This window comes from Lactuca serriola, chromosome 8 (assembly GCF_051521515.1).
Source record: "Lactuca serriola cultivar US96UC23 chromosome 8, Lser_US96UC23_V15, whole genome shotgun sequence".
In the NCBI taxonomy this organism is placed as follows: domain Eukaryota; kingdom Viridiplantae; phylum Streptophyta; class Magnoliopsida; order Asterales; family Asteraceae; genus Lactuca; species Lactuca serriola.
Genome location: NC_136415.1, coordinates 14,624,052 through 14,639,163, shown reverse-complemented (window position 1 = coordinate 14,639,163; position 15,112 = coordinate 14,624,052). Strand labels below are relative to the sequence as shown.

At 33.3% G+C, this 15,112-nt stretch overlaps 1 protein-coding gene across 1 annotated transcript; it reads left to right on the top strand.

Moving 5' to 3' along the window:
- Nucleotides 1-6,984: 6,984 nt before the first annotated feature.
- LOC145069637 (expansin-B18-like) lies at nt 6,985-8,832 on the top strand. The gene is made up of 4 exons (XM_079016588.1): nt 6,985-7,215; nt 7,349-7,461; nt 7,644-7,837; nt 8,203-8,832. Exons 1-4 carry the CDS (start codon nt 7,047-7,049, stop codon nt 8,528-8,530), a joined length of 804 nt encoding a protein of 267 aa, XP_078872714.1. The 5' UTR covers nt 6,985-7,046; the 3' UTR covers nt 8,531-8,832.
- The last annotated feature ends 6,280 nt before the right edge of the window (nt 8,833-15,112 follow it).

Here is a 15,112-nt window from a genome sequence, read left to right as displayed (position 1 = left end):
TAATGAATGTAAGTTCTGCTTATGCTTATGTTTCTATATTGACGATGACATCCCAAATGTTTTAAAATGAATAAAAATACTTTTCTTTCGAAATGCTTTGATAACATATTTATCATGTTTTACTGGGAACAAATTCCACAACATTTTTATTAAAAGAGGTACTCTGATTTTTAGAGAGCATAAACAAAATCGATATTTTATGGCCGTGAAAATGGGGATGTCACATCACATCATGTATTAAGAATCTTCAAATAGGAACTTATACATTTTGACTTTACCATCCTTGTGGTCTTTTAGGTAGATACCACAGCTTCACAACCAATGCCCCCTTTTCTTGGCAATAGAAGCAAAAAGACTCTCTTGGAATGGTACATGGGACAATCTTATACTTAGCCTTTCGCTTTACCATTTGGTTAAATGACTTGACCACGGCCGATCCATTTCCATTGGGAAGAGAAAGCTTTTCTGGACTTCCAATGTTTCCATTCTCAGTTTCCATGGACGTTTGGGAAGTAGATCTTCCAATCAAATTTGTTTTACCAATGCGCCAAATCATTGTTGATTCAACAACAACAAGGAAATATGTTAGCTCAATAAGGGTCATGTGGTGATCTCCCATATAGCAGTCCTTATTGAACCCGCTATATGACTTAGGAAGTGATTGAAGAACCAAGTCAACTGCCAACTTCCTTGAAACAACAACACCCAACATTCCAAGCCTGTTAATGTGTGACTTCATCTCCAAGACATGTGCACACACAGACCTTCCATCTTAGTGTTTGCTAGTCAATCAGGCTCGAGTGACCTTGAACTTTTCAAATCTTTGAACATGTGGGTTAGGGAGAATTATTGGAGGAGGTGGAGGAAGTGAAGTACCACTACAACACAAAGAAGGGATTAATCTTTCACCTTGATCGTCTTGTGAAATATCATCTATATAAAGAAAGGATTTGGGAAGACCATAGTTGTCAGAACTAGACATCTACAAGGGAGAAATTCAAGTTTAGTTGATTTATGTCCTTGATATAACACCTAAATAAATTTTAAGGCTAGGACCCAACACAATATTTTACAATTCGGAAGAGGGATGTCATAATCCAATTATAAACTATTTGAAGGTAGGTAAATGACGATTTACCAATTTCCACCATGAAAAATGAAATTGAATATTAAGTTTTAAATGAATTGAAATTCCTAGATTCTATGAGATTCATTGAACTTTTCAATGGCATGTTTAACCTTGATTATGCCCTTCAAGTTTGTGACTGGGATACTAAGGATCACAAACAAGGTGTGAATAACCATGCAAAAAAGCTTGGCACTCTCGATGTCATTTATCACCTAATCAATGTGTCGGTTAACCACACACGCTCCATTAATCTATGACAAACACCGATCTACCCTTTGCCACCCTTACTAGTCCAAGTTAGTGTGTCGGTTAACCACACACGCTCCACTAACGACTTGGCAAAGTGCAAAGTGCAATTTCATGAGTTAGCTTCAAATTCACATTTTTCCTAAAGTAACTAAGATTAGGAATTTATAAAGTGTTTAGTTCGTTTATTATTATCATTATACTTTTAACAAGGATTAATGTCCTATCCTACCCGTTTGGCTAACGACCCTCCATTAGTCAAGGAAGCGGTGGGTGAGAGTGGACACCCATTAAACCACAATTTTATAGGTAGTAACCTTATACCCCCCCCCCCCCTTATAGACCAGCTTCGTGAATGAGTCATACTAACGGTAAGAATGACCTTTACTTATACATATATAATATATTAAACTTTTAATTTTATATAGTATAAGGGTGTATTTTAAACTTTTAAAATACTTGGTGGTTTAATTCTATTAATTATACTCTTAATTTAATTAAACTTAAACCATGTTGTTATGGATTTATTAATCTTCTCCTTTAATTAACCACTTTAATTATTCTAATACAATTCATAAGAGGTAACTTGAACTATTCAAAAGACATTAAGGTTCTAAACATAAAATACAAAATTAAAACTATTTAATTAATTTGAAGGTATGAACCCAAGAGTTGCACCTTTTAATTACAAGAGTTTTAGAAATCAATGTTTCATAATTTGAGACTTTTCAAATACTAAAACTTGAGGGTAATTTTGTAACTCTTGAAAACCTTTTGAGTTTCAAACTTGATGACAATATTTGTAACTCCATCCAAAAAATTTGAGTTCCAAAACTTAATGGCAAGTTTTATAACTCCTAAAAACATTTAGATCAAATTTTAAAACCAATAAAATAATCATAATTTGAACTTTTACAAATTTGATTTAATGCAACTCTTATAGTAAGATAACTTCAAATCAAATTTTACAAACAATTAGCTTATCATATAAACTAGTATTGACAATTTATCTTTTAATTGGATGGGATAATCATTACCATATCAAAAAAAAAATTAACAGTCCAAAACAGTTTGTGGTAATGATTCTAATCTAAAACTTGGCTAAAAAACTAAAAAAATTGTCCACTGAACTGTCACAACGTCGTGGTAACTTTGACCACGTCATGGTGATCATGCAGATTCTAGAAAACGATTTTTCTTGATTTGAACAATTAACCAATGCATCTGTATAACATAAAACTACCTGGCTCTAATACCAGTGTTGGGTTTTGTATACTACAGGACTCCTATGGTGCACATACAACCCTAATGCTTTTGATCTAAGTTTTCTCTAGTTATATATGCAATAAAATATCCAAAGCATGAAGCATACAACTAGCATACAATTTGATACTTGAATCATAAAAATAGATTAGAAGATTACCTCTTGTTGTCGCTTGTTGAATTTTGGCCTTGAAGAACTTAGCACCCCAAGTGTGATGCCTCAAACGGTTCACAACACATCATGAACAAAGGAGAACTTGAGAGAGAATATGGAGCACACAAATCAGTTATAGTTCTTCCTAGAAGACTTAGGTCAATTGATTTTGGCAAAGAGGTAACATATATATAGTGTAGGATTCCAAGAGTGAGAATATGGAGCACACAAAATCGGTTATAGATCTTCCTAGAAGACTTATGTCAATTGATTTTGGCTAAGGGATAACATATATATATATATATATATATATATATATATATATATATATATATATATATATATATATATATATATATATATATAGTGTAGGATTCCAAGGGTCATGTGTAAACCTTAATCCATACACATAGGCTTATGATCCATATCTCATGTGGGTTAACTCTTCATGGATACTTACATAAACTTAGCCCATCGTGGATCAATAACCCAAACAATATATATCACTGATTTATATAATCATTCCCCGTTAATTTAATTAGTCTCTTTTGATCACTAAATTAATTCTAGATTAGTTCTTGATCAATACTAATTAAATAATATGATTTCACAATTAATATATTAATACTTGTAATACATTAATAAATCATAAATAACCTCTTACTCTAATATCCATCCTTTCAAATTGTCCTGGTGATATGCACCCCGAAATGGACCATGCTACTCTCAGGTCAAGTACATACCAATTATAGTTATGGGCTTAGACACTTAATCCAACAGTTGGGAAGGTGATGTCTACTCAAATATCCACTTCGCTTCCAGTTTCATTAACAATAACTTCGAAAACTACCACAACAAGACCTATTACGAAAGGGATTATTATAAGCGAAAGTGCTGGCTGTTTTGGTTCAAGCTCCGTGTCACCTCCTTCGAAAAACAATGAAGGAGACAAAGGAAAAGGTGTTTTGGTAACTCCGTCAGAAGAAGAAAAAAAGAAACAACAAGCCTTGGAAATCGAAAGGTAGAGGCAAGTCAATAGTATATTCAGGAGAAGGTATAATGATCCACCATGCTTGAACAAGGGAGATCCCAACAAACATTGGTGTTATGAAACTATTGAGGAAATTGTTTCAATTAGGAAGTTTGAGTATTTTCGCAAAGTACCAAAGAAGAGTTATAATGTTGAGAACTCTAATTTTAATCAACTTGATTTCCCAATAAATCATATGATGTACATGTCTTCCTAATACAAGTTAGTTCGTCGCTTCAATGACAAAGAAGAATACAAAACACTAAAGATGCGATTTCATGCACTCTTGGGGAAAAGTGAAAAGGAGGTGTGGTCGTCTATAAAGATCATAAAAGTGATGTCTATTTCACAAGAGAACTTGTTCGAAGGCATACTACAAAATTTTCGCTATGTGGTTGTTAGAGTGAATAATGTGTTTTTTGAGTTTTCGATTTTTGATTTCTCATTGAAGAACTTAAATGAGTTGGTCACTGTGACAACGATTTTAAGCAATGTGGATGTAACGAAGCTGCCAGAAAACAACAAGGATGATTTTCTCATTGGCTTTGCTCATATCAATGTGTTCATCGATAACTATTATGATTGCCTCGCAATTACTGATATTGAGCTAGCTATGGCTATCAATAAGATTTCGAAAGTTCCCCAGTTCTTACTGAAGGGGAAGATCAACATTGATAAATATAAAGATAGGGAAATCATTCAACAGCCTTTGGTAGTGGTGTTTCGTGGCAAAATCAAAAACGAAAGGATGACGAAGTTTTTATTTCAAGTTGCTGACGTAGAGAGGTACACGAATTCCCAATATACAAGCCTTCTTGTTTGAATCAATAATTGCAAACAGAATGAAGCAATTGACAAGGATGAAATTTGAAAGACAATACTTTGGTATATGGAGATTCGCGTAGTGCTTCTTCAGACTATGAAGCTAATGACATGATTTCGACTCTTCTCACTATGGGGGAGATTGTAGGGTGCGAAATGTATAGTGAGATGTCGAAATTAATTTTGGTATGTTTAGGTGCGAAGTCTTGTACTTCGGAGTGTATGTATTTTGCAAAGCACTTGTTGATGTCGAAATCCAATGTCTAGTCCTTGCATATTTTTTGTGCTTCTGTATCACTCTATAAATAGAGTAAATATAGGGGTAGATAGTAGCTTTTGCATGTTTCGCTCTTATATTCTCTCTCTCAAGAACGGGTGTACTTTTCAAACAATTAATGAGCCAAACAGATATTATTTACGATTGTGTTCTTATTGCATCATGTGATTGATTTCGTATTCTAAACTCGATTTAAACACTCTTCACCCACCAAAAAACAAATAAATATATAAAGTTTTGATTGCCGGTAGAGTTGCGTCGGACACATCCTTATATGAGGAGGGGATTTGTCGTTCGACTCCTCATAAATGATGTTAGCATAGGCCAGCCCATCTCAGAATCCTAAAAAAAGGGAACATAATCACTTTCTTTTAGTGACATATCTAATCAGACTAATAGGATTTTCATATTTATCAGGATCATTCACATCCATTTCAGTAGGCAGGAAGGGCACGTAAGCTATCGTTTCTAAAATGCAAGAAAGCTAGCTTGTTGACTCTCCTAGTGGTTTGGTGGCAAGGAAAAAGGCATTCGGGAAGCAACTAGTCGCTTATGGCGAAGCTTTTAAAAGGCCGACCACTACATAGAGAGAGATCCAAAAATTCAAATATTTAAATTGATAAATAAAAGCTAAGGTGAAGCAAATGGCTTGTAGCCTAGAAGTATAAGATGTTGGTGGAATGTGACCCTCAACAAAATGTTGTGGGTTCAATTCTCGTTGTGGATGAAAAATATAGTTTAGGAGTAGATATAGTGTGTATTTACCAAATTTTGAATAGTAGACTTTATTCATTGCGTGTCTACTTTTAAGAATTAAATTATTTTGATTATCTACTCTAATAAATGAAAGTTTTTTTTTGCCACTTGTCACACTCATATTAAATTTGTCAGATGTTATTTTGTGATTATTTTGAATTAATGTTTATTCCACATGTCATTTTATGGTTTTTTTATTTATTAAATTTCACATAGTATTTAAATGCAATAATAAAATGCATATTAATTACTTGAATAAACTTTTCTTTTAATTTCAAAATTACTAAATTAAAGCTTGATTAATTTCCTTTATTAATTTTTTCTAAATTATTTGTTTAAATTTGTAGAAAAAAAACACTTTAAGTTTTATAATTCAATATTTTTCTCATTTTTTTATAAATTCAAATTTCTCAAATGTTTAGAATTTTATATTTAGTTTTTTCTTTTAAATAAATTCATGAATACATGAATCTCATACCTAATTTTATATATTAATTTTTTGATTATCAAATTTTGATAAACATTTAAACTAAGAGAAATTATATCCTTCTACTTTTCTTCCTACATATCTTCCTATCTAATTAAATGATGATATATGTTATATTAGTGTATTAAAATATCATTAAATAAACATTAATTACTATTTAATTAGATAGGAGGATTTATAGGAACAAAAAATAAAAGAATATTTAATTTATCTTAAACTAATATATTTGATTCTTACAACCTCAAACATAAAATACATTGCCAAAATTATCTCCCACAACCCGTTATGTGACATTCAATTATTTGAATTTATTTTTGCGATATCATATACATCATTACTCTTGAAAACATCCCTGAACGGCGCATGTCACATTTCCGTTCACACTTCACACATTGGTCCTGTTATGTGTTTGTTTCTCAAACCCAATCTAACATTTGGACGCCATATTGGAAAATATATTCATCCTCGACCGTAGGTAAATTTCTCGATAATCCCACTTAATCAACTTATTATTATTATTATTATTATTATTATTATTATTATTATTATTATTATTATTATTATATGGTAAAACTTAAGGATGAGACCAATATAGTATATGGTAACTGATGGCAAGACGAATACTGAATTAAGATGCAAATATGATATGAAAACATAACATGTTACTCAATGTTATCTTATTGTCGGTTATATAAAAAAATAAAATTCAAAATGACAAAAACGGGTTAGATTTGAATCCAAACATGACAAATTAAGAACATGGCAAACGTGGACTTGAAAGCAACAATGCTCACAAAACCCCTTATAAAAACCCTATTTGCTGCCCCTTAAAAAAGCAAGAAATTTGGTACACTTTTAGTGGTCAAGCAACAAAAAGCATTAATGGCCACCATTTCTTCACATTTCCGACTCTTCTTATGTCTTCTAACCACTTTCTTCACATTCTCATTTGCCATAAGACCAAAACACTTCAACATATCCACCGTAGCCACCCACTGGTCCACCGCCTCTGCCACCTGGTATGGCAGTCCCGATGGTGCTGGAAGTGATGGTAAGTACTAAGTATATTGCAATTGGGTTCCACTACACATAAATATTTCCATATTTACCCTCTTTACTTATGTTGCATTTTGGTATATTATAAGGCGAATGAAAGGCTAACTTGGTAAAAACAATTCATGCAGGAGGTTCATGTGGGTATGGACCCGCAGTGTCACAAGCACCGTTTTCTTCCATGGTGACTGGAATTGGCCCATCTCTGTATAATGCAGGAAAAGAATGTGGGGCTTGTTATATGGTAGGAACACGTGGACCCCACATTTACAAATATGTTTAATTTTATTTTTATGTTAGTAAAATGTTGTTAATGTACGAGTTTGAAAGTCTCATAATTTGTTAGTATAATTTGCGATCAAACTTGTTACTTGGAGCTGTTTAAAGAGTCTTTAATTATTATTATTATTATTGTTATGTACGTAGGTAAAGTGTACCAAACATCCGGCATGTTCACACAAGCCGGCTAGGGTTGTTATCACTGATTTTTGCCCCGGAGGCAAGTGTGCAGCTGGCCATGCTCATTTTGATCTTAGCGGAACCGCATTTGGTGCGATGGCAAAACCGGGCCAAGAAAAACATTTACGTGACGCAGGAGATTTGCAAATTCGATTTGCAAGGTAATTTTATTTTGAAGTAAATTACATTTTCGTCTCCAAATATAGTTAATTTCTATAATTTTGGTCTTTATTAATTAGAGGTTTTATAACGTTTGTTGCACATGTTCCAAATAAAATAACATTTCTTTGTCTTTTGAGTATAGATGATATTTGCAATTTTGTTCACAAAAATATCTAGTCATTATTTGGAAGAAACACAGAAAATTACAACCACCCCAAATAGTGACAAAGTTTACCAATATATGATATACAATTTAATCATTACTTTGTTACATTTTCAAAACTGAAGATAACCATATGATGTTGATGCACATTTTTATCGTTTTCTGAAATTTCTGGTTACCGTTTCTTTTGTATTTTTGAAGGGTTGAGTGTGATTATTCAAGAACAAACATAGTGTTCCATGTAGACCAGGGATCGAACCCTAATTACTTTGCTATGGTGGTTGAATTCGAAGAAGGTGATGGAGATTTGGGTGGAGTGAGTTTAAAAGAAGAAAATAGTACCAAATGGTTGAAAATGGTGCAATCTTGGGGTGCAGTTTGGAAAATCGACCCTGGGAGGGAGCTACACCCTCCATTTTCTATAAAATTGGTATCACAATACTCAGAGCGTATCTTAGTCGCAAAAAATGTGATTCCTAGTGGATGGAAGCCGGGGTCAATGTATAGGTCTGTGGTCAACTACCTTTAAGAGGGTTATTTTGAAGTCATATTAAGTACTTTATTTGTTGTTTTGATGTATTACTGGTGAGAACTAAGAGGTGGCATGAGAAGAGTCGGGTTTATGAATCACAATAATTTGTGAAATATATTTGACCGCTAAGTCACCCTTATTAGGTTGAAGAATAAATTGTGTTGTCTATGTACGGAAAGAGCGTCAAGTATTAAAATAATACTTGGATGGGTACATTTTGATGATTTTATTGAGGTAAATGTATTGTGTGTTGTATTTTGTTATAAAAATTAATAGATATTTGAGAGTTTAATGTTAAAGTGGAATGTCATATTTTGGCTAATAACATATTTTGATAGTAAATGGTTTATGGCAATTGAAAAACGTATTTTGACAGTAAAATCGTGTTATGGCTAATTTGATAAGTAATGTGGAAGTTGTTGCTTATTTAAATTATGCGGAAGATGTTGCTTATTAATCCATGCTCAAATTATGTGAGCTACATTCATAAGCTACATTCATGGGTGACCAAGATGGCCAAGAGAAAGGTTTGCAGTACTACCTGCACCTGGACATAAAGACCCTATGAAGCTTCAGTTTTCTGGGATTGGCTTACATTCATAAGCTACATTCATGGGTGACCAAGATGGCCAAGAGAAAGGTTTGCAGTACTACCTACACCTGGACATAAAGACCCTATGAAGCTTCAGTTTTTTGGGATTGGTTTTGGGTTTTTCCTGCACAGCTTAGGTGGAAGACGAAGAAGGCCTCCTTCTTGAGGTTCGAGCCATCAGTGATAAATCACTCTGAACTCCATAGAATAATTTATTTTGCGTAATCGCCAAGGCGAACCCTCTCCCCCATAACTAAAGTTGGAAAAGTGCTACAAGTCGGTTAGGTTAAACGTAGTTGAAAAATATGTAATTTTGAAGAGGTGATATTGGTATTTTTTTATATATAGTTATTTTCTTGGTTAAAACACCAATTCCAACCCATATAATTGTAGATATTCCATTATCAATTACCATTTCTTTCTCTTAAGAATTCTTTTAGAGTTTCATGACAATTACTTCATTTCTCTCAACAACTACCAATATTGATTTTTTTTTCTAAAACGATGGACCCTTTGTCCCCTAATTGTTTATATCAATTTCTCTTGAAAATAAATTAACTTGTAATAAGTCAAAGAAGAAACGGCGTTTATAATCATATTATTCTTGTTTGTTACTCAAGGTTCCTCCTTTCATGGACCCCAAGAGATACGTTAAGATTGTTTTTCTTGAAAACGTTGAGTGAATATATATATATATATATATATATATATATATATATATATATATATATTATCATAATAACTTTTATTTTCTAATAAATAAGGTATCGTACACGAGGACATAATCAATAACCGGCTCACAGCTGATTTAGTTAACTATTGTTGATAGATACACTTAAATTTGGAAATTTTGTACCTATTAATCTTTTTATTGGTTTCACATGTTTAAAAGAAAAAGACAAATTTCACAATCTTATTATTATTATTATTATTATTATTATTATTATTATTAGTTTCACATGTTTAAAAGTAAAGGACGAATTTCACAATCTTATTATTATTATTATTATTATTATTGATATATACAACAAAAGTCACTAAATTTATATGAAAATTCGAGTTGACACTGTTATTTGTTGTCTCAAATTGGATATTGCAATTCTAATTTGTTACAATTCTGACAATTTAACCGGTCAATTTGGTTGCCTGCTGACGTGACATGCTAACGTGTCAGAATTGAAAAAAAAAGTAACACAAAAGACACTAAAATTTCATTTTTTTTTCAATTTTGACACTAAGTTTTAATTTTTTTTTTTAATTTTGACATTCCATTTTTTTGTTCTAAATCTAATATCATTTTTTTCAATTTTATACAAATTATAATAAAATAAAATTTATACAAATTATAAGATGATATATTTTACGTATTTATATGAATCAACGATTATAATTTTATATATAACTAAAAAATATATTTTATTTAATAAGTTATTTAAAATTATTAATTAATAGTTTTGAGTTTTTACTTAGAAAGTTTAACCGTGGTTCTCACGGGTTATAAACTAGTAACAACATATAACGTTCCTAGTTTTATGTTGACATAAAACTATCAATAGCAATACTAAGTTTTATCTTAACATAAAACTAACAATAACAACATATAACATATCCAGTTTTATCTTGACATAAAACCAATAATAGCAACATATAACATACCTGGTTTTATCTTGACATAAAACCAATAATAACAACATACTTATCAATTCACATATAGAACTTCCGAGTATAACTCTGGAACTATATCGCACACAAAATATATATAGAATCCTAAGTATAACTCAAGATCTACATTAGTATGACAATAACATGCTAACAACTTTACGATAGTTGTATACTTTCAAATACAAAATAACTATATCCCAGTTATTATAACTATCTACGTTGATACTGATATATACTATCATATAGACATAATAATAACATATATATAATATTTAGCATGTGTTTTCCCCTGAAAATATTAGAAAGTGGGGCCGTGAAACTCAACTTAGCAGCGTGATTTTATGTAATCTAAGCAGAAACGGTCAGAGTACGAGGTCGTCGGGGCTCGAGATGCAAGAGGGCTTCAACAAATAAGAGAGGAAAAAGGAGATCAGGTGTAAGAATGGTTGGGGTCGATCTTGCTATTTATAGTAAGATTTTTGGCCCTCACGAGATGAAAAACTCATTGTTCACATCGTGAGTTTGGATCTTATCTCTTCGTAGACTTGGCATCCGTCTTCTAGCTTCCGAAGGTGGCAAAATGAGCCCTCACGACGTGAAAAATGCCTTGTTCACGTCGTGAGTTTGTATCTTATCCCCCCGTAGCCTCGTCACACCTTCTAGATCCGAAATATGGCGGTTTGACTACTCACGTCGTGAGTTTTTATGCTCACCTCGTGAGTTCAGTCAAATTAGGGTTTTCTGACAGCGACATCTTCGGAAGGCCATAACTTTTGCATACGAACTCCGTTTTTGACGTTCTTTATATCCATGTGTAGGTATTTACGAGTACTACAACTCTATTTTAGACTCCAATAGCTAATTCTAAGTCTATTTTAAATTTCTCTTATTATAGATATTTATAGTGTTTGGTTTATCATAACTTCTTCACGCGAAATTAGATTTAGACGTTCTCTATAACTTTGGAATCGTATAGACGTATACTTTGAGTTGTATCATAAATTATGTATGAAAGTTCATACTTTAACATTAATTACATAGTAAGTTTATCACATTACTAGTTTAACAAAATCACATTACATGATTGACATAATCACATGTGATTGTTATTGACCTAATTTTGATGGGTGTTACATTCTCCCCCCGTTAAAGAAATTTCGTCCCGAAATTTATCTTGTGGATGGGGAACAGTTAATTAGTTGGGTAAAATATTGTGTATACGGCTTATCTCTTGAGGTAACATGAGTTGGTATGCGACATAACCAATTCTTGCAAGAATTTCAAAGGTCCTATATATCGCGGGTTTAGTTTGCCTCGTTTCCTGAATTGAATTACGGTTTTCCAAGGAGAGACCTTCAATATTACATTATCTCCAACTTGGAATTCTAAAGGCTTACGTCTTACGTCAGCATAGCTCTTCTGACGATCACGTGCTGTCTTTAATCGATCCTTAATTTGCAATCTTCCGAGTTGTCTCATGGGTTATTTCTGGTCTAGTACGTAAGGTATTGCCTGTACGTTCGCTGGTCATCTACATATCTCCAACATCTGCCCAACATATTGGGGAACGACATTTTCTTCCATAAAGAGCCTCAAACGGTGCAGTCTTGATGCTGGTGTGATGACTATTGTTGTAGGAGAACTCAATTAATGGTAAATGAGTATCCCATGCATTTACAAAGTCAATAACACAGGCTCGAAGCATATCTTCTAAAGTCTGAATGGTTCTCTCACTCTGACCATCAGTTTGTGGATGATAATTTGTACTCATGTCTAGACGTGTTCCTAAGGATTTTTGTAGAGATTGCCAAAATCGTGAAGTGAATCTACTATCTCGGTCAAAAATAATAGAATTTGGAACTCCATGCAATCTAACAATTTCCTTAAGATAAACTCTAGTCAGCTTCTCCATCTTTTCGTTCTCCTTAATTGGTAAGAAATATGCGAAATTAGTCAATCTATCGACTATTACCAAAATAGTGCCGAACCCATTAGGAGTTTTAGATAACTTAGTGATGAAGTCCATTGATATATGCTCCCATTTCCATTCAGGTATTTCCGGTTGTTGAAGTAAACCTGAAGGCTTTTGATGTTCTGCCTTTACTTTAGAACAAGTCAAGCATTTGCTCACATAAGTAGCAATTTCAGCCTTCATGTTTGGCCACCAATAATGTAATTTTAAATCTAAGTACATTTTGTCAGAGCCTGGATGTACGGAATACCTAGACTTGTGGGCTTCTTCTAAGACCAAGTCCCTGCTTCCACCGTACTTAGGCATCCAAATTCGGTTCATAAAGGGTCGCGTTCGGTCATCTTTTTGTACAAGTTGCTTTTCCATTCCTCACAAAGCTTCGTTCTTGATGTTTTCTTCTTTTAGAGACTCAAGTTGAGCTTCTCTAATATGTGCGGTAAAGTTAGAATGGATAGTTATGGTTAATGCTCGCACCCGACGGGGTTTAATATATTCTTTCCGGCTCAAGGCATCTGCTACCACGTTTGCCTTTCCGGGATGATAATGAATCTCACATTCGTAGTCATTCAACAATTCAACCCATCTTCGTTGTCTCATATTTTGGTTGAAGATGTGCTGGAGACTCTTGTGGTCGGTAAACATAGTACACTTAGTACCTTATAAGTGATGTCTTCAGATTTTTAGTGCAATAACTACAGCTCCTAATTCAAGATCATGGGTAGTGTAATTATTCTCATACACCTTAAGTTGTCGTGATGTGTAGGCGATAACCTTTCCTCTTTGCATCAACACACATCCCAATCCTTGATTTGATGTGTCACAATATACGACGAAACCATCTGTCTCATCTGGAAGGGATAGGATTGGTGCACTACACAACATTTGCTTTAGTTTCTGAAAAGCAACTTCTTTTTTTGTCTTCCCAGTTGAACTTCATATCCTTCTGGGTTAGTGTTGTAAGTGGCTTGGCTATTTTGGAGAAATTCCCTATGAATTTACGGTAATAGCCAGCAAGTCCTAAGAATTAACGCACTTCTGTTGGCGTCTTTGGTGCTTCCTAATTCTTAATTACTTCAATCTTGGAGGGTTGGACATGAATTCCTTTGTTGCTAACTAGAGGTTCTAAAAATTTGTACTTCTCTAATCCAAAATTCACATTAAGAGAATTTGGCGTACAACTTTTCTTTTCTTAGTAGTTCCAAGATTATTTGCAAGTGTTGACCGTGTTCTTCATTGGTTCGTGAATATATCAATATATCATCGATAAATACTATCACAAATTTATCCAAGCACAGTTTGCAAACACTGTTCATGAGGTCCTTGAACATTGTTAGAACGTTGGTCAATCCAAAGGCATAACTAAGAACTCTTAATGACCATACTGAGTCCTAAATGTTGTTTTCGGAACATCGTCTTCTCATACTACAAGTTGATGGTATCCTGATCTGAGATCTATCTTTAATCTTCTAGAATCTTCATGTGTTTTAGTCTATCAAATACCATATCTAATTTTAGTTGTGCATCAGTCTAACCATAATTAAACATAGGTGATCAGTCTACGTTTAGTTATGGTTTGTACCATGTACAATAAAACTCGACTAAGTAGTTTGACCTAAAACCTTGCGTTGAATTCTTATCGAGGGTTTGGGTTTTCTATAATTTTGGGTTATACATGTGTTCTCATCGTGGGACTGAGTTCATACATAACTCTATATCTTTGTGTTTGTTGTATTCACGAGTATTATTAATTATTGTTTGTTACTTCAAGTCTAGCTGATAAGGCACCGGCCAGTCAGGACAGTCGGAGGGCAGGATCATTTTAGCATATAGCCGTTCTGAAATCCAGCAATCCAAGCAACGTGTCTATCCTGTCACCGCTCCCGTAAGTAGTCCTTTAGTAGTATAATTTAATAATACTTTTTATCTGTAGATTAAAGGATATACCTAAACCTAACAGAGTAAGCCCTAAACTATAGTCGTGCTTTCCTAAGAAAGTACTAATTCACTATAGTTAATAGCTTTGATACCAATCTGTCACACCCCGGCCGTCGGCGGAAACACCGGGCAGTGTAACCTCATTTATCGTATCATAGTTATCAACTTCCTGGAAACACATGCATTTAAAATACGTCAACATAAAGTTGGTGAGTCCACAGGTTTTGACTCCATATAAAAATAATACATATTCCGAGTTTCAAAAGTATAGTTTTGAAAGTATAATTTTGACTCTCCAACGTTTACTATATATATCCTAGGTATAAAAGTTTACTTACCAAATAAGTATATACCTATAAGTCTCATATATTATGAATATACGTGTTTGTAATTCCATACAAACGAAAGTTGCTACGTA

What these genes read in the sequence shown, in the direction of transcription:
- LOC145069637 (XM_079016588.1), top strand. Translation starts at nt 7,047, where the DNA reads ATGGCCACCATTTCTTCACATTTCCGACTCTTCTTATGTCTTCTAACC. An exon ending in CGATGGTGCTGGAAGTGATG is followed by an intron (nt 7,216 to 7,348) that starts GTAAGTACTAAG and finishes CAATTCATGCAG; the next exon opens with GAGGTTCATGTGGGTATGGA. An exon ending in TTGCAAATTCGATTTGCAAG is followed by an intron (nt 7,838 to 8,202) that starts GTAATTTTATTT and finishes GTATTTTTGAAG; the next exon opens with GGTTGAGTGTGATTATTCAA.